Below are 25,604 nucleotides of genomic sequence, written 5' to 3'. Positions count from 1 at the left end.
ATCTGGACCCAGGAGTGCCGCTCTGCGGATCGGGACTGGCGCATGATTGTCCCACGAGATGGACAAAGCTCCAAAAAAACACTTTTGAATCCACTAGAACTCCAGCGGCACCAAATTCAACCCCGTTACACCCAGAGTCCTGTTGTTCCCCCAGACTTTAAATTACTCTTTAGCTACAGCGAATGGCTTCTCCACGTCGATCTTGCCGCTGTCGTGGATGCTGACGTCTTTCAGAGGTTTATCTCTCCCGTCCGTCTTTGTGGCCTCGATCTTCCTCACCACATCCTTGAAGATGAAGAGAAGAAATGCCACAAATTTAGCACAACTGCTGGAGGAGGTGTAGGAAATGACGAATACATAGGACAGCATTAAATCAGTTTATTTTTGTGTGTATTTATAGTAGTGCTTGTTCGTTGGCTCAGAAAGAGAGTTGCTGGTTCGAGTCTTGACTGGGTCATTTGGCATTTCTGTTTGGAGTTTGCATGTTCTCCCTGTGTTGGCCTGGGTTTCCCCCAGGTGCTCCAGTTTCCCCCACAGTCCAAAGAGATGTGGTACAGGTGAATTGGGTAAACAAATTTAGCTGTAGTGTGTGAGTAAATAAGAGTTAAATTCGCAAACTTTCCTTTACTTGTTCCCTCAGGGGAATGCCTGCCGCCATTTTAAGTGCATTTCAAATCATCAAGTGAACAAGGAACCCTTGATTTGGACTGAGGAGGCAAGTAGGCTTCATAAATCCACTCTAGCACCTACATGTACCAGAATGCAATTGTGACGTCACTACAGTGTAGTCAACATCTGAGGGGATCAAAGTTATCCTAAAACTATTAAACAACATCTATTGTTGTCCTAAGACAATTTTAATTCACTTTAAATGTTGACCACTACCAAGTGCTCAAGGGTTTATGGTTATTTATTTAAACCCATTTAGATGTTCTATCAATAGTGGAGACTTGAGTAACGTAATCAAAGACGTACATTCGAGTGAATGAGATGAAAAGTTAGCAAGTGAAGGGCATAAAAAAAAAAGTTGGACTAAAATGTCTTAAGGGTGCTGGACTATCAGGGCACTTCATTTCTGCCCTGCTTGAAATAACTTTAGTTCCCTTTCTGGATGTGTTCTAGTCCACTTCTAGACATGCACTCGCAAACTACCCTTCTCTTGTTCCCTCGGGGGAATCCCTGCTGCCATTTTAAGTGCATTCCACTCCATCAAGTAAACAGGGGAAGCTTACATGGACGTACCCTCGATCCCTTGATTTGGACTAAGGAAGAGAGTAGGCTTCATAAATTTACTCTAGCACCTAGATGTCCCAGAATGCAATTGTGACGTCACTACAGTGTAGCCAACGTTTGAAGTGGATCAAGTTGTCCTAAAACGATTGAACAACATCAGCACCAATAGCCTAGTGGTTAGTGCGTTGACACATAGCACTGAGGTGCTCGCAGCGACCAGAGTACGATTCCCGTCTCCAGGTCCTTTGCTGATCCTTCCCCTATCTCTGCTCCCCACACTTTCCTGTCTCTACATCTCCACTGTCCTATCAATAAAGGTGAAAACCCCTAAAAGATAACAAAAAGTAATAAATAAAAAAAACTATTGAACAACATCCATTGTTGTCCTAGGACAATTTTCTTTCACTTCAAATGTTGACTACTACCAAGTGCTCAAGGGTTTATGGTTTTGCATTTAAACCCATTCAGATACTCCACCGCTAATGGACACGAGTTACATAATCAAGTGAATTTAAGTGAATGAGACGAAGAAAAGTTAGTGAGTGAAGGGCATAAAAAAAAAAGTTGGACTAAAATGTCTATCAGGACACTTCATTTCTGCCCTGCTTGAAATAACTATTTAACTTTCTGGATGTGTTCTACTCCACTACTAGACATGCACTCACAAATTTCTCTTCCCTTGTTCCCTCGGGGGAATCCCTGCTGCCATTTTATGTGCATTCCACTTCATCAAGTGAACAAGGGAAGCTTACATGGATGTACTCTTGATCCCTTGATTTGGACAAGTGAAGCGATTAGGCTTTATATGTAGCTCCAGCACCTAAAGGTCCCAGAATGCAAAGCAATTGTGACTACAGTGTAGTCAACATTTAAAGTGGATCAAGTTGTCCTAAAACTATTAAACAACATCCATTGTTGCCCTAGGACAATTTTGATTTACTTCAAATGTTACTACTACCAAGTGTTCAAGGGTTTATGGTTTTGCATTTCAACGCAATCAGATGCTCTTCCAGTAGTGGACACTTGAGTAACGTAATTAAGGACGTACATTTGAGTGAATGAGATGAAGTTAGAGAGTGAAGGGCGTAAAAAAAGTATTGGACTGGAATGCCTGTAGAGGACCGGACTATTAGGGCGTCTCATTTCTTCCCTGCTATCGCCCACTTGTCAACCTTCCTCCATTTTGTTAGCAACACCAGTCTTCCATTGATCCAATCAGTTCCCAAAGGACAAAATCATGCACTTTTTTTTCACCCTCAACTTCGGTTTCATGCTGACTTTAAAAGGAAGACCACTGAAGTAGAGATACTCACCATGCCCTCCAGGATTTTGCCGAACACCACATGTTTGCCGTCCAACCATGGTGTTTGGACTGTGGTGATGAAGAACTGGGAGCCGTTAGTGTCTTTGCCAGCATTGGCCATGCTGAGCCAGCCAGGACCATAATGCTTCAGCTTGAAGTTCTCATCAGGGAAACGATCTCCGTAGATGCTCTTACCTACAATGAAGAGGTGTAAGAAATCTCATAGTATGGTTTTGGTTGATAAACAAAGCTTACTTCACCATTTAGACTTGGTTTTAGGGGAATAGGTCAGCCAAAAATGTAATTTACTCACCCTTTTTTTCCTACTGAACACATGATATTTTGAAGAATGGTGGTTGTTGGCACCTATTGACTTCCAACGTAGGAACACATCAATACTATCGAGGTCAGTGGGTAACATCAAGCAGCATTCTTCAAAATATCGTCTTTTGCGTTTAACTCAAAGGTGTAAAACCATATAAGGGAGAGTAAATAGTGATGCAATGTTTATTTTGGTTTCAATTGTCCTTTAAAGATGCCATTTGGTGAATCAGATCACATTTAATAACATTGATTAAAAAATAAATAAATAAATAAATAAAATGACACTTTGTATGGCAAGTCGTTTTGACATTTAATCTATAGCCTGTATTCATTTCTCTTTTCATGCTACTAGTACTTATTTTTTTAGATACTAGTATCTTTTCCATTAAGTATTAGTATTTATTCATTAGATACTAGTGCTTATTAAAAATATACTAGTGCTTACTCATTAGACACTACTTCTTATTCATTAGATACTAGTACCTATTAAATAGACACTAGTACTTATGTATTGGATACTAGTACTCATTCATTAGATACTAGTACCTATTTAATAGACACTATGTCTTATTTATCAAATACTAGTACTTATTTTAATAGTGACTAGTAACTATTCTGTTGTTACTAGTAACACCTAAAAAATTCAATTGATTTCTATGAGATCTGTCATGGAGATATCAACTATTCGGTGTTGACTAGTATTTATTCCAGCTAAGACTAGTACATATATTTATGTACTAGTAGCTAATCATTAGGTACAAGTATGCATTAACTAATAGATAATAGTACTTAAATATTAGATACTAGTACTTATTATAAAAAAAGATAATGCTACTTATTTAAAGATACTAGAAAACATTTTTTAAATACTAGTACTTGTTTGAAATGTTACTAATAATTTTTTTACAAGTTAAATGTTTAATTGAACTTCCATATGGACTAGTTATAACATTAGAATAAAAAAAGGCAGAACTGACTAGTAAAATAAGAATTGTTACAAGTAATAATAATAAAAGATACTAGTGTCTAACAAATAAATATTAGTACTAATGAAAAATTACTAGTATCTACTTAATAACTACTAGTATCTAAAAAAAATGGTACCAGTAACTATTTAATAAGTACTAATATATAATGATTAAGTACTAGTACCTATTATATAGACACTAGTATCTAATGATTAAGTACTAGTACCTATTATATAGACACTAGTATCTAATGATTAATTACTAGTACTTTTAATTACATACTAGTACCATTTCATTGACGTCCCAATATATGTACTAGTCCCAGCTGGAATACATACTAGTGAACACTGAGTAGTTGATATCTCATTGACTTATCCCATAGAAATCAATGGACACATTTTTACATTTGTTACTAGTAACAACATAATTACTAGCCACTATTAAAATAAGTACTAGTATTTAAAAAAATAGGAACTAGAAATGATTGAATAAATACTAGTACCTATTTAATAGGTACTAATATTTAATGAATAAGAACAAATGTCTATTGTGTAAGCGCTAGTATATTAAAAAAAAAAACTCAAAATGATCTAATGAATAAGTACTAGTACTTAATGAAAAAGATACTAGTATCTAAAAAAAAAAGTTCTAGTAACAGGAAAATAGATACTAGTAGTATGGGGGGTTATAGATTACATGTCAAAACGGCATGCCATACTATTTGTCCACTCGGTTGATTTATTTGAGGGAAGGGTCTATATATGGGTTAATGAATGGGATTTTGTGATTTTTTTAATTTATTATAATGTGAAAGGAGACAACGGAAAAATAATAGAGTGCAGCAGCTTTGGTTTCTGCTCTGATAGCAATAAAACTGCACCAAACTCAAATTTTATGTTAGCATCAGGGCTAAACTTTAATTTAAGATGGCAGTTCAAGACTACTTTTGGGGTTGTTTGAACAGTCAATTACATGAGCATTTACATTATGCTAGCGATCAAATGTGCTTTAAAGCTCAAAAAGTGTTTACACATGAATGTAGCATTATTCACTTCTGATGGTTAACAATAACAAAAAAAGACCTCAATAACGCATGCAGATTTGATAAGCATACCGAGTTAACTCTTAACACAAAAAATGTGATTTTAATATTGAAGATAAGGGTGTTTAGTAGTTCAATACCTCCAGTTCCATCTCCTCTAGTGAAATCTCCTCCCTGGATCATGAAATCTTTAATCACCCGATGAAACTTGCTGCCCTTGTAACCAAATCCTTTCTGGAAATCAGAATTGAATCCATTTAGCCTCATTTTACTATGAATCATAAACATTAGCCTCCAGTGGAAGGAAAAAAAACCTCACCTCTCCTGTGGCCAGCTGAAGGAAATTTTCTGTGGTTTTAGGCACGGTCTTTCCAAAAAGTCCAATGACAATCCGTCCGGCATCCTCATCTCCAATCTTGATGTCGAAGTACACCTGGAAAAACCCCAAAATCAAATCCAGAGTCACGCCAGAACATCTGCAGCTGCATTATGGTGAATTCACCTCACGACACAAGGAGGCCAAAAAAACACAATTACATCGCTAGACTTTAGAAATTACAATTGATAAACATTGAATAACTCATTTTAAATTAAATTACCAAACATTAGTGGTGCTATTAGCCTTATAATCACTTATACACTATATTTTACACACACAAAAAAAACATCTTTAGTATAGGAAAGTAAGAATAAAATCATTCAGATGTGTAGCAAGCAAATATAAACACGCTACATGTGGAATCTTGGTGTGAACGCAACATTTAACGCTACATTTGGATTGCAATTCGAATCGTATGAGGATCATTTGCAGGCATTAGGCCGGTGCAGCGCTGCAGTGAATGCCTCTGTATACCTTAGCCGTGACTTTGGGTCCTTTTTTCTTCTCATCCGCCTCCGTTTCACTCGGGAAAAGGAGGAAAACCACCGAGCCAACGATCAATGTGACTGCCACCAAAAACTTCATCCTCCTCTCGCAGATCCGCACCATGAAAACCCGAAAAAAAGTGTGTGTGTGGCGATGACTGTGTGTTAAGGTTTCTGGGGCATCCGGGGAGGAGATTCGAGCTGCGGCCACACTTCTGTCTCAAACCCGAGCTTGCTATGACCTGATCCAGGAACGGTGGAGCTTATTGGGATCACGTAGGCAGTGTGTTTCACAAACTGGTCTGAGAACAGGAGCTGGCAGCGCATTTTGTTCTGTATGACGTGTCGTGATTTTAAGAACGCTGATTGGATAAGCGTTTGTCTGTTAAGGGTTTAGGAGCCAATCAGATTTTGAAACGCGTAACGAATGGACGGAGCCACAGCGGCTCCGGGAGACGCATCAGCGTTGAGGATTGTTGTTTGAAGGGATACAGCTGCGGCCGGAAGTTAACGAGAAACTTCCCAATGGTTTTGGATGAAAACATATATTTTATTTACATCTACCCCGAAACCAACCGTCATGATAATGTAAAAACAGTAATTATACCGAGTGTTATTCATATTACTTATCAAAATATACAATAAATTGAATTTTAATAACGTCCACCTCAACCCCAATCCTAACAGTAATGTAAGAATATTCACTATCGTGGTGTCACAATAATTCTAATATTTACGTGAGTATTCACAGCTGTATCCCATCTAGACTTAGACGCAGCATGCGCGGAAACACAAAAGGTAATTACATGAATTTAGCAAATATTGAATTACAAAGACAAAAAGCAAGTAACTAATACAACCACTTCTTTATAAAACAAATAAACCGTCGAATGATGTGTAAACACAATGTTTTAATCAATAAAGATCAACAGTAAGGCTTTAGTCGTACAAAAATAAGTTCCTTACGTTTGAGAAGGATTTTGGTTGTGTGATACAGTTAATACAATGCAAATACAATATTCGAGACTTAAATATGTTTGTTTATTTTAATTTATTTCCACACACAGACACACACACACACAAAGCATTTAAATGACAAAGTTAATTTAAGCTTCTAGAAGGTTTAAAGTGCTCAGTCTAGACCCAAAGTACTGCATGAAGATGTCAGGGTGTCCTTTATAAAACTGGCCCAGGAGTCGTTTCTTCTCTTTCAGGGAATACTTGGTGTTTTCATCAATGTTTTTCAGGAGGAGGTACAGCTCATTCTTAGTTGAGTCCTTTATGGTCTCCGTGTACACATCTCTCGGCACTTGCTGACAAAATGGGATTTCTAGTGTATTCAGAGAAAGAAAATAGTTAAAATCTTTAGGTTAAATAATAATAATGTAAACAAGACTCTTAACTTTTAAACGTTGCTTTGAAATTAATACAAATTGTTTAAAATTATGTTAAAGCGGAGAAAGTAAAACGAACCACTAAAATCACATTATTAAAATGTAAATAACTCAAAGCAAAAAAAAAAAAACGGTAACAAATTGAGAAAACCATCAAGACAACCGACTGCTTCCTGTTTAGAGTCGACTATGCTGTTTGAAATCTAACATATATTCAGCATCCTGGTTAAACCCTTGCATGTTGTTTACATTGTTCATATTTTTTTACAATTCATGCACAATTTACGTTAAATGATCCACTGATTCTATACAAGCAGCAGCCGGTTTGTCGATTTTGCAGTCCCCAACACATGTTCTTTATGTCGACACTATTTGCAGCACATTTCTATTTTTGCTTGTGTTGTGTGAATTTGCGTGCATGTGTTGTAAAATTAAAGATGGTTAGATTAATTAACTTACAGGGCATTTGCGTTTTCTTAGCCACCTTTACATATAAACAAAGTACTCAATTATATATCCTACCAGTAGCAGAATCTCTCCGTTTTACAATGTCATCCAGTTTCTCACTGACCAGCTTGTGAAGAGACCCTGGAATCTAATAAAAGATTAAACGAAATTAACGAATTAAAGCAGAGACTACTGATCCTCCCTGCGTTATTTCATGACTGACCATCAGTGTCGTCATTCATAAATCAGCAAACCTTGAAGATCTCCTGATGGTTGTCGAGCATGAAGAGCACCAGCAGGTCAACATTTCCTTTCGTCCAACTCTTGCTCTGGATCACGGCTCTGGTGAACGATTTCTTCACAAACATCCGATTTTCAGTCTGAAACGGAAGCAGACAGCAGCTTGTGCATAAATAGTTCAATGTGCATTCTAGAGCAGTCATCTCAAACTCAATTCCTGGAGGGCCGCAGGTTTAGCTCCAACCACCTCCTACCCTCATCTGCTTAATAGTCTCCAGTAGTCTTGAACACCTTGATTATTTGGATCAGTTGTGTTTGATTAGGTTTGGAGCAAAACTATGCAGAGCTGCGGCCCTCCAGGAGTTTGAGAGTTTGAGACTCCTGTATAGTTTAGCTCCAACTTGCTTTAGCACACCTGCCTGGAGGTTTCTAGTATTCATAGAAAGAGCTTGATTAGCGGGTTAAGGTGTGTTTAATTGGGGTTAGAACTAAGATATGCAGGACACCGGCCCTCCAGGACCAAGTTTGGGCACCCCTGTTCTTGAAGCTCATTCACACCAGGGACGGTTAGTTTATTCGGCATTACCCCTTGTAACCAGCAGATGTCCTCTGTATGCTACTAGCGCATCTGACCAGCGAATCTTTATATAAATATATATTAATATATATTAATGTAATCAAAAGAATGTAGCTATTGTAGTCAGTGTAGTGTTGTAAAAAAACAAACTTTTCCCCCTCAGTATTTACAAGGGAGGCAACACAAAGACGCTAAAACCAGCACTGGATACCTGAGGTACTTTTATTTTTATGTGTCCTAACAACAGGCGATGCGGCAAGGCTCCAGGGACAAGCAATTTGTCTGTCTGCACTAAAAGTGAAGTGACAGAAACATTTAAGTACAGGCATTGCACTCCCAAAGAGATGTTAAAGACTTTAAATCTAATTAATACATACAACTCTTTGCGCAAAATGATTGGTAGTTATTTTATTTAGTAAGATCCGAGGTGAACTATCTGCTGCTTTCAGTAGTATAGCAATAAAAGTCAAATAAATGGTGTTTAAACTTACGTTGGGAGCATTTAACATTGATCAAAGCACATAAGCAGTAAAGGGTCTCAGTCATAGTAGTATATGCTGTTGTTCCTCCGCGAAGTTGTGGAGTTGGAAAGCATTTTTAAAATTATTTCTGTGCATCATAATTGCAGATTTTTTTACATGGAGTTACATTTTTTTACTCTTTTTAACATGGAAAAGATTAAATCTTATGTTGTTAGGATACTGTTATATTTCAACTTGTAAGCCTGGCTTGCATAGCTTCCATGTTATTTATCATTCTTTACTATGGTATTACCAATTGTGATAGTCTTTATCTTTAAATAATGGTTTTCTAGATAATCTTTAAATAATTATTGAAAAGTGGGTAGTTTTAGGGCCTACTCACACTATGCCATCCGTACCGTGCCCAGGCCCGTTTCCCGGATCGTTTGAGAAGTGTGAGTGCGCTGAATCGGGCTCAAGCACGGTTCACTTGGCCGGCCCTGGCCCGGTTGGAAGAGGTGTGCCTGAGCGCGGTTCACTTGGGCTTTGGCGCGGTACGCTTGTGTGTGAGTGCAAAACGCACCAAAGCCCAAAACTGAAAGCGAGACGAGACTTTTAAGGGGCTGTTTCATATGGATTTATTAATCATTCTTACGGTTCAGTGAACGCAAACTGCTGTAGTTTATTAAAGACGAGAACTCCTCACAGCACGACAGCTGCGCGGCTTCAGCAGACCTCCTCATTCCTGCAGCACGAGAGCTTTATGATTGTTTATGAGCGCCAAAAGTGGCGGATCTGTTCGGCGAAATATCTGACTGCGTGTCACCGCATCCCTAAGGACTGTTTGGCATATCAAACGACTGAAACGATATAACTGGAGAAATCTCCACTGTGCTGCTGAGTGAGAGAGCGCTTCTCACTGAACAGTGCAGCAGCGATGACGTAAGCGTGCCGAGGCCCATTTGTGGTGTGAGTGTAGGCCGTCGGGGGAGATGGGAGGGGGGGACAAGCGTGCTTTGGCCCGGTTCGAGGCAACTGTACCTAGTGTGAGTAAGGCCTTAAATTGCGCAAGCCCTTTATATTTCAATAGATTCTGACTGGCTGTCAGTGTTTTATGGTTTATTAGCGGAGAACAAAAAAATCTTGCGGAAAGTGATTCCAATTACATAGTGTCTTTATAGCTCTAATTGTGGTCTGAACTCTGCTGTTGTTGTTGTTAGCCAACAACACAGTTGGTTTTCATCTGCACTAGTTGTTTTTGTCAGCTTGCAGTGTCCCAGCCCTTACATCCAGAGCGATCAAGAACTCCATCTTTATCATTCTTGGTGTGAACTGGCCTTAAACCCTCACTTCTTTGTGCAGCCGAACATTTCCAGCATCCGCGGCTACTGCCATGAACTCCAGCAGTCTGCGCAGTTCCTCTCGCGCAGATGCCGATAAAAGCTTCAATGTCAACTGCAGGACTTCCAGAGCACGTTCAAACCTCCCGTTCACTAGACAATCAGATAAACAGATGCTCAGTCACAAAGAAAAACGAATAAGAAGTCTGATTTGAGGAGCGATATTCACCCAGGAGCTCCATGATCTCTGTATAGACATCTGCCATGCTGTCAGAGAGAAGCGGCTTGCGCTCCATGTGTCCGTAGTGTTTTTCCAGGACGTGAAACAGCAGCAGTTTACATTCACACATGCTCTGGCCTTCATCACAATCATCATCATCCTCGCAGGAGAATGAGGGCAGCTCTCTGCTCACCTCCACAACAAGATGATCCGGGAGGAAATCCAGCAGATCGATGGCTGCCGACAGCCAATCATCATCTCTGGAAAAATAGGAGGACAATATTAGGCCTGAGGATCATCATCTTGGCAGTTTAACCCTTGTTCATTGTTCAAATGGACTACCCTTTTATTGTGTTTGGGACTGTTTTTGTCCTATTGACTTCCATTATAATGACATTTTTTGATTACAAAGCCATGCACTAACTAATGATCAACAGTAAAAATGATTAATTTACCTCTTCCCAATAGGGAAAACCAACGATTATATGGTGCCATGGCTTTCCGGTAAAAAAATGTTGATATAATGGAAGTCAATGGGGCAAAAACAGCCCCTAACATAACGAAAGGGTAGCAAATTTGCCCAGAGTGTATTGAGTTTTTGACAAATTCCAAACATTTTCCCAAAATATGTGTCAAAATAAGATTTTACCAAAAATTATTTGATTTGCTGGAACAGAGAAAGCTGTGGCCAAATTAAGACTAAAAAATAAATAAATAAATAAATAAAAAATTCACACCAGAGTGGGTAAAACAAACCCAACAGCACACAAGTGTTAAAGAATCTTGACAAGAGGTATTTTTAGCGAAAAAGATTATATAATTAAAGGCATACTTTAAGGAGCAATAAAATAAACAAGTCCGTGAGCACTTTAAAAGTGAAAATGTCTTACTGTGATTCTCTGAAGGCCTTGAGAACCTCTCGGTCCAGGTAGCTGCTGGTGTAGAGCAGGTCAGGCTCATTATTACTGCCCCGAGATGGAGGAGAAACTATCTTTGAGCAATTCAGCACTCCCTCCAGCAGGGGGAGATCTATGAGCTGAGACAACCGCCGAACTGTCTGCTCCTGCCATACTTCTCTGACCACTGAAGGAGAGTTGCATACGTCTGAATCGATTGCGCTTTACACAATTTAATAACCGGCATTGCTCTGCATGGTTTACTGAATTAAGAACACTACAAGTGACAGAGTATAGGTTAAGGTTTTTAATTAAGGTATGCATGCTTTTAATGGGCCATGAAACCCCCTCGTTTCAGCAGGGTGTTTTCACACCTCTACTTTGAAAAAAGTCAGAAAAGTGGGCGTGTCCAGCTCTGTTTAGGGGGAGTGTCGGAGGAACTAAAGTGGGATGGTGTGGGGAGTGTCTATTTGGGCACGCGCGAGTTTCAGAGTCAAAATACACACACACACAGGAGAAAGTGATGGTGTTTAACCTACATGGACATCTGTAGTCGAATTATTTGCTAAATTATTAAATGGTGGACTTTAACTGCATTCAGGGAATTCATTCATGCCCCTCGCGACAAACGAGATATTTGATTCGAGGAGCTGCTCTAAGCGTGTATTTTTCATGCAATGTTTGATACCGCACGGCGAATGAGAGAAAAAAAACTCAGCATTTCCCGGAACCTTAGATGCACACGGCAGGTAGCGTCAGAAAGCCGCGTGTGTTATTCCGGTCACAAAATGAGGTAAAAACCCTACACGAGGTTAAAGTTTGGTTGTGGTGCTAACATGTTTACACTCGGTGCAATAGTTAACTTAGTTCGATATGAACAAACTGAATAAACAAAGAGCACTGGTCGCTCACTTACCAAATCTGTAGAGACAGGACAATCACCAGCAACTAGAGCCGCGTCTTTATTAAGAGAAGACTACAAGCGAATCCGGATCTCAGCGTTTGCAGATGAGAACAGATCTCAGGTAAACAATGTTCCTCCTTAGACATGCAAGTTATTGTTGTCGAGCGTCGCGTACACTGTTAATCCACACGTGACGCCAGCTGAGCTCTCACAGAGAGAAAATGAAAACAAAACTTAACGGCAGCAAACTATAAAAGCAACACTTCACGCTTGTTTTGCCAACACAACATGGCGTCTCTGTCGTGTAAACACTGTGACACTAATGAATATTAATGAAGTTGCACAATAGAGCGCGCTGATTGGTTTGAACCAAGCCTTACTCATGCATTAATGCATCACACTGTAAGACGTAATAAGACTCACTCTGGCACAGACGCCCAGTCTGCATGCTGGAATACAGGCTATTATGTCATGACCGTGACGCAGCTTCAAAAATTCGTTTCAAACTGGAAGTACGAATTTGCTTAAAATAACGCAAAAACAACCAATTTACACTTTTTAATGAAATATATGTGTCCTTATAGTGTTTTTAGCAGTGTGGGACACATATATGACTGTCAACAGCTCAAAAAATGTGTTTTGGTGTTTCGTGACCCTTTAAACATCTGAAACAAAACTTTAAACAATTTAAATATATTATATGTCGCAACACAACCCTATATTGAGTTAAAGGGACAGTTCACCCAAAAATGTTTTACTTTTTCTTGTAATTCCACCACAAGTGGTTCTAAACCTTAATGAGTTACTTTATGTTAGACATTCAGTGTTGCAAACTGGTAACCACTGACTTCCATACTACTAACAAAAACCATGTGCATACCACAGATGCCAACTGTTACAAGTTTCCAACATTCTTCCTATGTACACCAGAAGAAAGAAACTAAAACAGGTTTAAATCAAGTGGAGGATGAGAAAATATTGTTCATAGAGTATATTTTTTAGGTGAACTGCCCTTTTATTAATAATTCTGATATTACAATGTTTACACGATAATACACAATAAAAGTCCTACCAGACGGAGGCAGACATTTATCTGGAGAAGAACCGACTAGTCCTGTCAAATCCAGCTTCTCCATCAGACGGTCCAGCGCCTGGTCTGGTTTCACAGGCGTGCTGTGAGAGAATAACAGCACGTCCTGCCTAAATAAATTCAAAGTAAAATGAGTGTTGTGTAAATTACTGAAAAAGGTCATTAATTTCTATTTACATCATTAAAGTTGTATTTAAATTACTTTTTCTACTTATGAAATCTGAAATGTAATTATTTAGGCCACTTCACTTAACTCAAAACTACTTAAATCATCACATTGGTGACTCAAATGTATGCCAGTTTTAGCTTTTGAACATTGAAACACTTGTTTTTTTTCCAGTGTAATTTGCTACAAATATTTTGGGATGAAGTATTAGTTTGGATACAACAGAAAATATCTGTACGACTTCTCATGGGAAATTATTAAGTTTGGCTTAACACTAAAAAATATCTTGTATAATAAATAATTTGTTGGTATTATTAAAATTGTACATTCATAAAAGTATTTTTTTTTTTTAAATTCCCCCAAGACTAGTGGTGTTTTAAAGAAGATGTGATATATGTGAAGACATTAACAGAGATGGAAAGCCAAAAAGCAAGACATTTATATTCATCATTAGAGGATTTTGGTTTCATATTTTGAGATCTTCAACTCCCCTGCTACTCATTTTTCTATATCATTTATTTTTGGTTAATGTTTGTTATTTTGTTTATTTATATGTTATATTATTATTATTAATGAGGATGGGAAGATTGTGAATGTATGTAAATTGATTTATCTCAGTCTTTTGTGTAATTATAAAAAAGTATTGATGCCTTTCTGTTACTGTTCAAGCATTGTTAATAAAAAAATAAATAAAAATTTCCCACAAATCATCTTTGTGCCCCCGGAAATTATTTTTCCCCAATTGGGATGTCTGTAATGAATAAACAATAACAATTTAACTTTATTTTTTTATTCAAGTCAAACATGGCCTTTAGCTTAATTTAAAAAATAAATAAATGTAATGACACGACCGTTCATGCAGACCTTATATTGTCAAACATTTCTTACTAAATACATTGTTTTGTTAATTATGTCAGTTGTCTAACAAATCTTACCTTCTTTGGTTAGAGAAAAAAATACAGGAATTAAAGCCATGAACTAAATAAAATATTTTCTTTCCTAAGCATGTGCATTTTTCTTTTTAAATGTTACATTCGTTAAATGACATTTATTTTAGAAAATATATTTGCCCTGCTGAAAAATCCAGCTTAAACCAGCCTAGGCGGGTTGGCTGGTTTTAGCTGGTCGACCAGCCTGTTTTTAGAGGGGTTTTGGCCATTTCCAGGCTGGTTTCCAGCCATTTCCAGCCTGATCTTAGCTGGTCAGGCTGGAAAAGGACCAGCCAAATCTAGCTAAAACCAACTTGACCAACCTGGTTTAAGCTGGATATAGCTGGTTTTGGCTGGGCTCCCAGCTTGGCTTGGCTGGTCAAGCTGGTTTTAGCTGGTCATCCCCAGCCTGACCAGCTAAGACCAGGCTGGAAACCAGCCTGAGAGTGGCCAAAACTCCTCTAAAACCAGGCTGGTCGACCAGCTAAAACCAGTTAACCAGCCTAGGCTGGTTTAAGCTGGATTTTGCAGCAGGGTGTATATAGAAAACTATTACTCTGCTTTTCTGAATGGATTGCAGAACTAGAATTTAAATACAGAGCCTATTTAGGATTTAATATTATAAGTAAGGACAGCACTGAGGCGCAGTGGGTAGCACAATTGCCTCACAGCAAGGTCGCTGGTTCAAGCCCCAGCCGGGTCAGTTGGCATTTCTGTGGAGAGTTTGCATGTTCTCCCAGTGTTGGAGTTGGTTTCCCCCAGAAGTCCAAAAAACGTGGTACAGGTGAATTGGGTAAGCTAAATTGTCAGCAGTGTATGTGTGTGAATAAGTGTGTATATGGATGTCCCCCAGTGACAGGATGCAGCTGAAACATATGCTAGATAAGTTGGCGGTTCATTCTGCTGTGGCGACCCCAGATTAATAAAGGAACTAAACCGAAAAGAAAATGAATGAATGAATATTATACGAAACTAATTAAGCTACCTATGAATATGAAAATGATACCCAGAAAACTAATTAAATTAATTACTACAGTAATTTATTTGCAAATAATAGCACCCAACACTGATTAAAATAGAATTGGAGCATAAAAATCGCCCAGAGCTGCATTACCTGCATGGCGTGACGTTCATCAAACTCTCTTCACCCGAAGCAAAAATCACAGCATCAAGTGAATCCAACGACGGATCCTCAGTGTTCAGGAATCTGTAAAAACGGCTGCTGTCCTGAAAAACTCCCTCTATACTGGCCTTCCCCATCGCCTCAAACACCCTACAGTCCATTAGTACCTGACAGAGACGCACAGCCAAGGCTCTGGAAACCAAAACATCTCTAAAAACCTTATTTTGAGTGAGATAATCCTGCAAAACATCCACCGCTTCACAGCCCAGAAAGCAGTTTTCGTGAGTCTTCAGATTCTGCCGGCGTTTTTTAACGGTCACCCGAGACCGCAGAGCCGCGACCATTTGCCTCCACATATCTTTATTTTGGACAGTGTTGGTTTGGACATCATGAGGTCTGTTGATTAATCGGTGATCTTTAGAAACACAAAATTAACAATTGGGGTTAAAGTTGGTTTATATTCTCACACACATTACGACTTTGTCCTTAATAAAAGACCTATAAAATTCTAAATAGGAAACACAAATTAGCAGCCAAAGAATATCAAAGTACAACAGCGTTCACAGTCAATTAAATAGTGCGAATGTTGTTTTGAAGTCATACTTGCTGCTATTTCTGACTGAATATTCAAAGCTAGCATAGTAAACAATGTGAACAAATCAATGTGATTAATCTGTAGTCTTAAGAAACACAATCAATTGGGGTAAAGTTGGGTTTATATTCGCACATTCGGACTTTCTCCTTAATATTAGGCCTTTAAGTATTCTTTAGCAAATTCTAATTAGGAAAATCATATTAGCAGCCAAAGCAGCTGAAAATCCAGCTTAAACCAGCCTAGGCTGGTTGGCTGGTTTTAGAGGAGTTTTGGCCATTTCCAGGCTGGTTTCCAGCCATTTCCAGCCTGGTCTTAGCTGGTCAGGCTGGGAGATGACCAGCTAAAACCAGCTTGACCAGCCAAAACCAGCTATGTCCAGCTTAAACCAGGCTTGTCAAGCTGGTTTTAGATGGTCATTTTCCTGCCTGACCAGCTAAGACCAGGCTAGAAATGGCTGTAAAGAAAACAGCCTGGAAATGGCCAAAACCCCTCTATAACCAGCCTGGTCGACCAGCCAACCAGCCTAGGCTGGTTTAAGCTGGATTTTTCAGCAGGGAGATCAAATACAACATTGTTAGCAATCAATTAAATAGTGCTAATGTTGTTTTGAAGTCCTACTTGCTATTTTTGACCAAATATTCAAAGCTAGCTAAACAAAATAGGAACCGTGTCACAAATTGTTGCTGAACAAATGTAATTAATCTGTGGTTTTAAGAAATACAAGATTATCATTTGGGATAAAGTTGGTTTTATATTCGCATATTCAGACTTTCTACTCAATATAGGCACAAGTATTCCTTGAAAAATTATAAAAAGGGAAATCATATTAGCAGCCAAAGACTATCAAAGTACAACATTGTTAGCAGTCAACTGAATACTGCTAATGTTGTTTTACAGTCGTACTTGCGAACTATTTCTGATATTCAATGTTAGTATGGTAAACAACAGCTATAGTGAGTGTCAAAAGTTGCAACTGAACGAATGTGTGAATATAAAACCAACTTTTACCTCAATAAAAATATCATGCTCTAATATTATATGTAAAAACGAAAGATTTGTAGAGAGTTTTTGTTACCGAGAGGTGGGTTTAGGGGAGTGTATAATTTCCCCACTTTATTTAGTACAGCAACTTTCTCCTGAACTGAAGCCATGTGTTCGTTTTCTTCCTGGCAGAGATTTGACTCAAACTCGTCAGTCAGTTTGTCATTAATCAACAGCAGCTCATTAGTGAGCTCTGCAGGATTGGCTGACGGAATCTGATCAAATTATTGCTAAAAGCAACACAAGAGGGCGGCAAAGCTACGTTCAAAAGTCACAACGTTTTGAGCTTGAGCATGTAAAAATATTTTGGCATGAATTTTAAGATTTTTGTATAGCTTATATCCGTTTTGAATGGAGGTTATTAACATGAACTAATAAATTGCAGTTATAATTAACGTCATATGTAAATACAGCAGGTGTTTCTGGAATATCACTAATAGCAGTGTTGGGGTAACACATTACAAGTAACAGATATTATCTAATAATATTACTTTCCTATATAACGAATAAAGTAATGCATTACTTTTAAAAAATTATTGAAAAAAATATTAAAAATAAATAATTAAAAAATAATTTTTAATAATTGAATAATTTTTGAAAATGTAACGTGAGAAACTTTCAAGTTTAATTAATTAGCTTTTAAAAAGTAAATTGCTGAATTAAAATGAAAGTCGTCACAATGAATCACACAGTCAATGTGAGAATGTGTTCTCAAGCACAGAAGAAAAGGAAAAGTGGATTATAGTCTTACGACAATGATTTTACTTAAGACTAGTAGTACAAAATTTGCAGACACATTGTGTTAAACTTTCAATAATCTGTTTATACGGCATGTAGAGCTCTGGGGCAAGGATGTTTTCAGATAACATTATCCTTAAATCTTTTTTAATGTGTGTTTTTTTAAAGGTAAATGAAGGTGTAGGGTATACAGTGCATTGTTAATTGCAGAGCTCCTCTATTTAAAAAAAAGAAAGAGATCAAGCCTCAGCCAGGTAATAAAAAAAGTAACTCAAAAGTAACGTAACCTATTACGTACCATAAAAAAGTAACCAAGTAACGAAAGTAGTTATTTTTTTAGAGAGTAACTCAATGTGATGTATTCCTTTTAAAGCAACTTTCCACAACACTGACAACAGCCTATTTTTATCTAGTTTAAGTCACGATAAGTTTATTTAAATTATTTACACTAACTTAAATTCCTTGTTCTACAGCAAGACATAATTTATCCACATTTCATCACCCTAGAATTATAAGGTTCAGTCTGACATTTTTGCCAAAATTGAGATATTTACATATTTTTAATTAATGATCATGTATTTACGTTAGGGGATGTTTTTTAATAAGTTGTTTACATTTTAGGACTTTTTATAAAAAACAAAAAACAAATGTTACACACATACAGTTTGCTATGGAATGCAAAAACTTTAAAGCTCAATATCTCAAAATCATTCAGAACGCAGATAGAACCTTATAATTCTAAGGTGACAACTTATAGTTGGGCTAACTAAATGTAATGGTTTTAGCAATTAACAGATTTATGCAGATTTTTATCAAATGGAAAAAACGCACGAGGATGTTTACTTAAATATACAAATAGATGCTGAAATTCAGATTTGTAAAAAAAACAACTGTATTTTTGACTTCATTCTAAGTAAAACAAAAAGGTGAAGTAAACTCAGAATTGTTAGATATAAATGAATAATTTTATATATTAAAATGGTTTGTAAAAAAAATCAGCTTTTTGAAGGTTATACAATTACAATTTTACCTTTTTTACAATTGTTTATAGAGAAATGTAAAGGCTTTCTGACTTTATCTTATGAGACAGTTTACATATTGCATTTCTGACATTATTTCTCAGAATTGTGATTTATTTTTCACCATTACAAGTTTATTATACACTCAAAACAATCCTCTTTTTTTGCTTGTTCAAACTACGTAATTAAAATGAGCTGAAAACACAGTTATTGAGTTTTTTTAGGATGGCTTAATTGTTTTATGTTTAATCCACTCAAATTTGTTAAGTTAACATAATCGATTTATGTTGGGGCAACATGAATGAATTGTGTGGAACCCTGCATTTTTTACAGTGTCGACTTTATTTCTTGTAATTGAGTTTCAGAGTTTTCATTTCTCAAGAGTTGCAGTTTCTCTCAGTTGCAGGTTTTTAGGCTTTCTTGCCATTTTGATTTCATTTCTCACAATTCCAAGCTATTCTGACTATATTAGCTCTCCTCCATCCATGCATCTATTGTTTATAACATTCTACAGGTTTATTTCTGTCTCTTTTTGGCAGCTGTTTCTGTTTTCCATGTCAGAGGCAGATTGATCTCTCCTGTCATCATCTGAATTGAAGGATGTGTTTGTCACTTTTTAACACACACACACACACACAAACACACTCTGTCTTGAGAGTGAAGTGACCATCATCAAACACTAGTAACACACCATTCTGTTATCTGTGTGTTTCTCTATGACCACCTCTCTCTCTTTCACCTCACATCTCTCTCTGTCTTTCATGGTTCCTGCTGTTTATAATTTGCTGGGTGTAGAGATTGTTTCTATGATGAACTGGAAATAGTTGCGGCGAAAAACTCTGCCAGATGCCCATTGGCTTCGAATACCTGACTATTACATCTTAAAACACATCTTTTGTTTGATGTCCAATAGAGAGAAAATGAAACCCTAAGAAGTCTAAGGATCAATGCTAGCATATGAATTATTCAACAAGTCTATTACGTAATTCTGTCAATCATTAGAAAGAAAATATATCTTATTTTAATAAACGTAGCTTTTGCACAGACAAGCGCATACCAAAAACTATTAACAGTCTGAATTTTAAACCTTCAAACCAGACACAAACATCTAATTCAAATGTTGTTGATTCAAATGCTCTGTTTGTGTATTAAATGAAAACCCATGATATTCTGTTACTACTGACCTAAATAACACTGACCTACTGCATTTCACACAATTCTGACTTTATTTATTGCAAATCTGAGTTCATATTTAGCAATTCCGACCTTGTTGCAAGTTCATTTAGCAATTCTGACTTTATTTGTTGCAATTCTGAGTTTTTATGTAGCAAATCAGACTGAAATGTTTGTGATTCCTTGTTTATCTGTTGCAGTTCTGAATTTGTGTAGCAATTCTGACTGTATTTGTTGCAATTCTGAGTTCATATTATTTAGCAATTCAGGCTTACATTTTTCCAATTTCAAGTTCATGTAGAAGTTTCAGCTTTTAAAAATAATTCTGGCTTTATTTTTTGCAAGCCTGAGTTTATATCTTGCAATTTTTGACTTTGTTGCAGTTCATTTAGCAATTCTGACTTCATCTGTTGCAATTCTAACTTTGTGGAGCAGTTCAGACTGAAATGTTTGCAGTTTCGAGTTCATATGTAGCAAGTTAAGGATTATTTGTTGCAATTCTGACTTTTTGCTATTCCGTGTTTATTTGTTGCAAATTTGCTCATCTGTTGCAAGTTTATGTAGAAATTATGATTTTATTTGTAGCAAATCTGAGTTCATATGTAGCAATTCTTAGAATTTTGAGTTCATATCAGTTCTGACTGTTGGAGTTATTGAGTTTATAGCAATTCTGAGCTTGTGAAGGAATTCAGACTGAAATTCTGTGTTCTTCTGTTGCATTTTTAAGTTCATTTAGCAATTCTGACGTTATTTGCAATTCTGAGTTTATTAATTGGAATTGTTGAGTTCATGAAGCAATTCTGACTTTATTTGCAATTCTGAGTTTGTATCTAGCAATTCAGACTTTGTTGCAGTTGTGAGATTAAGGAGAAATTCTTGCTTTATTTATTGGAATTTTGAGTTCATATCTACACTGAAAAAAGTTATCCAAAGATGATTCCTTGGATTTACTCAATTTTTTAATGTTAAGTTGTTGTAAACAATTTATTTGCGCTGAATTTAAACAAACAAATTAAGTTGAACATTATTAAACTTTGTTTGTTTAAATTCAACACAAATAAATTGTTTGCAACAGTTTTGCATGCAACACTTTTTTCAGTGATAGCAGTTCTGACTTTGTTGCAATTTTGAGTTTGTGTAGCAAATTCAGACTTAATTTATTGCAGTTCTGAGTTCATGTAGCAGTTCTTGCTTTATTTTTTGGAATCCCTGAGTTCCTGTAGCAATTCTGACTTTATTTGTAGCAATTCTGAGTTTATATACAATTCCGACTTTGCTGCAGTTTTGAGATTATATAGCAATTCTTGGTTTATTTGTTCGAATTCTTGCAGTTCTGAATTTATATTGCAATTATGAGTTCATGTAGCAATTTTGACATTATTTGTTGGCATTGTTGAGTTCATGTAGCAATTCCGACTTTGTTGCAGTTCTGAGATTAAGTAATTCTTATTGACATTTTTTTACATTTCGAGTTCATATGTAGTAAGTCAGAGTTTAAATGTTGGAATTCTAAGTTCATATGCAGCGATTCTTGCGTGTCTTGCTTTATGTGTTGTAATTCTTGACTTCATGTGCCAATTCTGGCTGAATTTATAGCAATTCTGAGTTTATATCTAAAAATTCTGACTTCTGAGATTAAGTAGCAATTCTTGTTTTATTTGTTGAAATTTTGTGTTCATTTCTAGCAATTCAGACTTCATTTCTCGCTTTCTGGGTTCATGTTGCAGTTCTTGTTTTTTTGTTGCAACTCTTGAGTTCATGTAGCAATTCTGACTTGATTTGTAGCAATCCTGAGTTCATGTAGCAATTCTTAGCTTATAACTTGCCAACACAATCTCACGGCAATTCGTAACTTTTTGATTCAGTGGCTAATTCGTATGAATTCGTATGACCTAATTCGTACAATTTAGTACGATTTGCTCATCCCCCAATGACGGTTGGGTTTAGGGGTGGGGTTAGGTGCAACGCCTCCTTTTTAAAATCTTACAATTTCGTATGACTGAACTCGTACGCATTAGCCACTAAACTGGCAAAACAAAAAATACTTACGTTTTCTCATGAGATCAGGCTGAACTTGCAGTTTCAACTTTGTTGCAGTTCTGAGATTAAGTACCAATTTTTGCTTTATTTGTTGGAATTTTGAGTTTTTGTCTCGCTGTTCTGAATTGATGCTGCAATTCTGATTTTGTGAAGTACTTCAAACTTACATTTTCGCAATTTTCGAGTTCATATGTAGCAAATCACATTTTATGTGTTGCAATTCTGACTTCATTTGTTGCAGTTCTGAGTTCATAGTGATTCTGACTTTATTTGTTGGAATTGTTAAGTTCCTGTAGCAAATCTGATTTATTTGTTGGAATTGTTAAGTTCCTGTAGCAAATCTGATTTATTTGTTGGAATTGTTAAGTTCCTGTAGCAAATCTGACTTTATTTGCAATTCTGAATTTATATCTAGCAGTTGTTGATTTTATTTGTTGGAATTATAAGTATATATTTTGCAGTTCTGACTTTGTTGAAACTCTAAGGTTGTGTAGCAATTCAGACAATTTAAAAATGTAGAAAGTAGAAAGTAGTTTGCTGCAATTCTGACTTTATTTGATGCATTCTGTTTACATGTAGCAGTTCTTGCTTTGTTGAAATATTTGAGTTCATGCAACTCAAAGTTCATGTGGCAGCAATTCCGATATTATTTGTTGGAATTCTTGAGTTTTAGCAGTTCTGGCTTTGTTCCAGTTCTGAAATTAAGTAGCAATTCTTGCTTTTATTTGTTTAAATTTTGATTTATATATAGCAGTTTAGACTTTGATGCATTTTAGACCTGAAACTTTTTCAATTCTGAGTTCATAAGTTGCAAGTAAAAGTTTTTTTGTTACATTTCTGAGTTTATGTATAGCAATTCTGACTTTATTTGTTGCAATTCTGAGTTTATATATAGAAAGTTGGATTTAATAACAATTTTGAGCTTTTTTGTGTGTCTTTTCTCAAAATTGCCACTCTTCTTTGCATGTTATTGGCTTTCTTGCACATGTCTTTCTCTCTGTTGTTTGTGACACAGTAGATTTATATCAATCGCCTTGAATTTTATACATACAAACAAATACTGCTTCAAATCGTGTGGATTCAAATGCTCCGAATGCCTTTGATCCACTGAAACCCATTGCATTTGGCACTGCTGACCTAAATAACAGTGACCTACAAATGCATTTCCACCACAAGAGGGCGGTTTGTCTCCCGTGATACCTGATTCCTGGGTGCATCTGAGGCCAAGTTTCATCTGAGATGCAAATCTTTCAGGAAAACACATGCACGCAGTTATGGTTCGGGTCTGAAGTCCCGCTGCCCGACCGCCTCACCACAACACACGCCGGTCCAGATTCCCAGAGCTCTTCAGATCAAACAAAGACAAACGGCGCAGGCTGGAGTCTGTTTGACTCAAACTTCCCCTGCACCAATCAGTGGCTAAATTACACCGCGCTGGATCCAAACAGAAGCAAACAAAAGAAAAACAGGGCTGATTTGGCTGAGGTGGAATGTGAGGTTTGAGGCATTTCAGACTGGGCTTGAGCTGCAGGTGATGCTGCATTCACAAGAAAAGAAAGAGCTCGGCTTTGTTGTTTCAACATCAACTCGGTCACAGTTTATGGTTTTATTTATGACGGCCATAACTCAGGATACGTGGCCACATTTGGCTCAAGAATAAAGCTGGAGGCATCTGTGAGTTATGAAAGACAATAGAGATTTGAATATCAGATGTTCAAAGGTCTACATGCAAATGATTAGGATTCCATGCTGGACAAATGAGCATATACTGTAGTTTCGATGGAGACTTTGGAGTGGAGTGCACATGCTGTAGACATGATGATCTGAGGAAAACAACATTATATTGTGTATGAAAAAAATTATAGTTAATGATATTAATTTATATATAATTTATAGTTAATGATATTATATTAACATGGGGCAGCAGTGTGTAGCACAATCGCCCCACAGCAACAAGCTTGCTGGTTCGAAACATGGCTGGGTCAGTTGGCTGTTCTGTGTGGAGTTTGCATGCTCTCCCCATGATGGCATTGGTTTCCTCCAGGTGCTCCGGTTTTCCCCACAGTCCAAACCCATGTGCTAAAGGTGAATTGGGTATGCTAAATTGTCTGCAGTGTGTGCAAGAGTGTGTGGGTGTTTCCCAGTGTCGGTTTGCTGCTGGAAGGCCATCTGTTGCGTAAAACATATGCTGGATAAGTTGGTGGTTCCTTCCACTGAGCCTCCTTGTTGCCCTTTATTATCTTTAATGCGACATTCATTCATTTTCTTTTTCGGCTTAGTCCCTTTATTAATCAGGGGTCACCACAGCAGAATGAACTATGCCAACTGACCCAGCCGAGGCTCGAACCAATGACCTTCTTGCTGTGAGGCAACAGGGCTACCCACTGCTAGTAGTCGATGTAGTAGATTAACTTTATTAATAAAAAATAAACAATAATTTAATTAAATAATAATAATGTATGTGTAGTTTTTATGTAGCCAGTAGTGTAGTTTTATTAAGCATATCATTAAGTAATGGAAATGTAGTATTTTAATAAAAAATTGTGTAGTGTATTGAATGATAAATATGTCAATTTTTTATATTTATATAGTTTTTATTTAACTTCTTGCATAATTTTATTTACAAAAAACTAACTGATACATTCCTAATTTAAATTAAGCAATTAACCTGTGCAAAGCTTTTAGTATATAATTATAATTTTTTTTGTCATGGAATTTTTATTCTTGCAAATAGCATTTTACATTTTATAACGATCCACAAAACAATCCCCAAATAAAACAATCAACAACTACAAATGAATAAATAAATAAATAAAATAAACAAAATAATAATAAATAAAATAAAATACAAATACAGAAAAAAAAATTACAATAACAAACCATATACATACATACATATGTACCTTCACTCAATCCACATCTAAGGTTTTTAAGTGATTAAAGAATGCAATAAATTGTTGCCATTTTTCAAAAAAATGTTCTCCCCTACCTCTGATATTGTATTTAATTTTCTCAAGTTTTAAAAAGAAGACCAAATCTTTGAGTCATAATGAAATAGAGGGGGGTTGTGGGGAGGTCCAAGACAAAAGTATTCTGCGCCTAGCGAGAAGAGATGCAAAAGCCACAATGTCAGCTTGTCTCCGGTTTAAAGGTTGACACTGAGAGGGAACACCAAAGATCGCGATTAGTATATAATTATTAAGAATAATTTTTATTAAAGAAAATAATGTCAACGGTAATGTAACGGTTGGGTTTAGGGGTGGGGTTAGGTGCCACGAATCCTTTTTAAAATCGTACAATTTTATACGACTGAACGAATTTGTAAGAATTTGCTACTAAATTGGCAAAATGTAAAATACTTACGTTTTTCTCATGAGATAAGACTGGTAGCTCAATGGTTAGCACTGTCAAAAATAATAATGTAGAGCTACTATCAGATTTGTTTTTATTCCTTTCAATAAAAAGAATATCAAGTGG

The 25,604-nt window shown here is 36.7% G+C and overlaps 2 protein-coding genes across 2 annotated transcripts in view; both read right to left on the bottom strand.

Moving 5' to 3' along the window:
* Nucleotides 1-6,019, bottom strand: part of ppib (peptidylprolyl isomerase B (cyclophilin B)) — a 6,096-nt gene extending 77 nt beyond the window's left edge. The window contains 5 exon segments of the mRNA NM_213019.1: nt 1-285; nt 2,547-2,731; nt 5,011-5,104; nt 5,190-5,303; nt 5,724-6,019. The exon segment at nt 1-285 is cut by the window's left edge and continues 77 nt beyond it. Coding sequence (NP_998184.1) covers nt 163-285; nt 2,547-2,731; nt 5,011-5,104; nt 5,190-5,303; nt 5,724-5,858 — 651 coding nt within the window. The 5' untranslated portion in view covers nt 5,859-6,019 and the 3' untranslated portion in view covers nt 1-162.
* A 592-nt stretch (nt 6,020-6,611) lies between these two features.
* depdc7b (DEP domain containing 7, paralog b) lies at nt 6,612-17,300 on the bottom strand. Its single transcript, XM_684969.8, has 9 exons — nt 17,192-17,300; nt 15,513-15,936; nt 13,286-13,413; nt 11,304-11,496; nt 10,423-10,673; nt 10,204-10,346; nt 7,830-7,955; nt 7,651-7,723; nt 6,612-7,064 (listed from the first exon to the last, which is right to left on the bottom strand). The coding sequence occupies exons 1-9, from the start codon at nt 17,265-17,267 to the stop codon at nt 6,841-6,843; spliced, it is 1,638 nt and encodes a 545-aa protein (XP_690061.8). The 5' UTR covers nt 17,268-17,300; the 3' UTR covers nt 6,612-6,840.
* Nucleotides 17,301-25,604: the final 8,304 nt, after the last annotated feature.

Source organism: Danio rerio, chromosome 25 (genome assembly GCF_049306965.1).
Source record: "Danio rerio strain Tuebingen ecotype United States chromosome 25, GRCz12tu, whole genome shotgun sequence".
NCBI classification, from domain to species: domain Eukaryota; kingdom Metazoa; phylum Chordata; class Actinopteri; order Cypriniformes; family Danionidae; genus Danio; species Danio rerio.
Note: the sequence above shows the minus strand (reverse complement) of the source record. Positions and strands in the feature narration are given on the sequence as shown.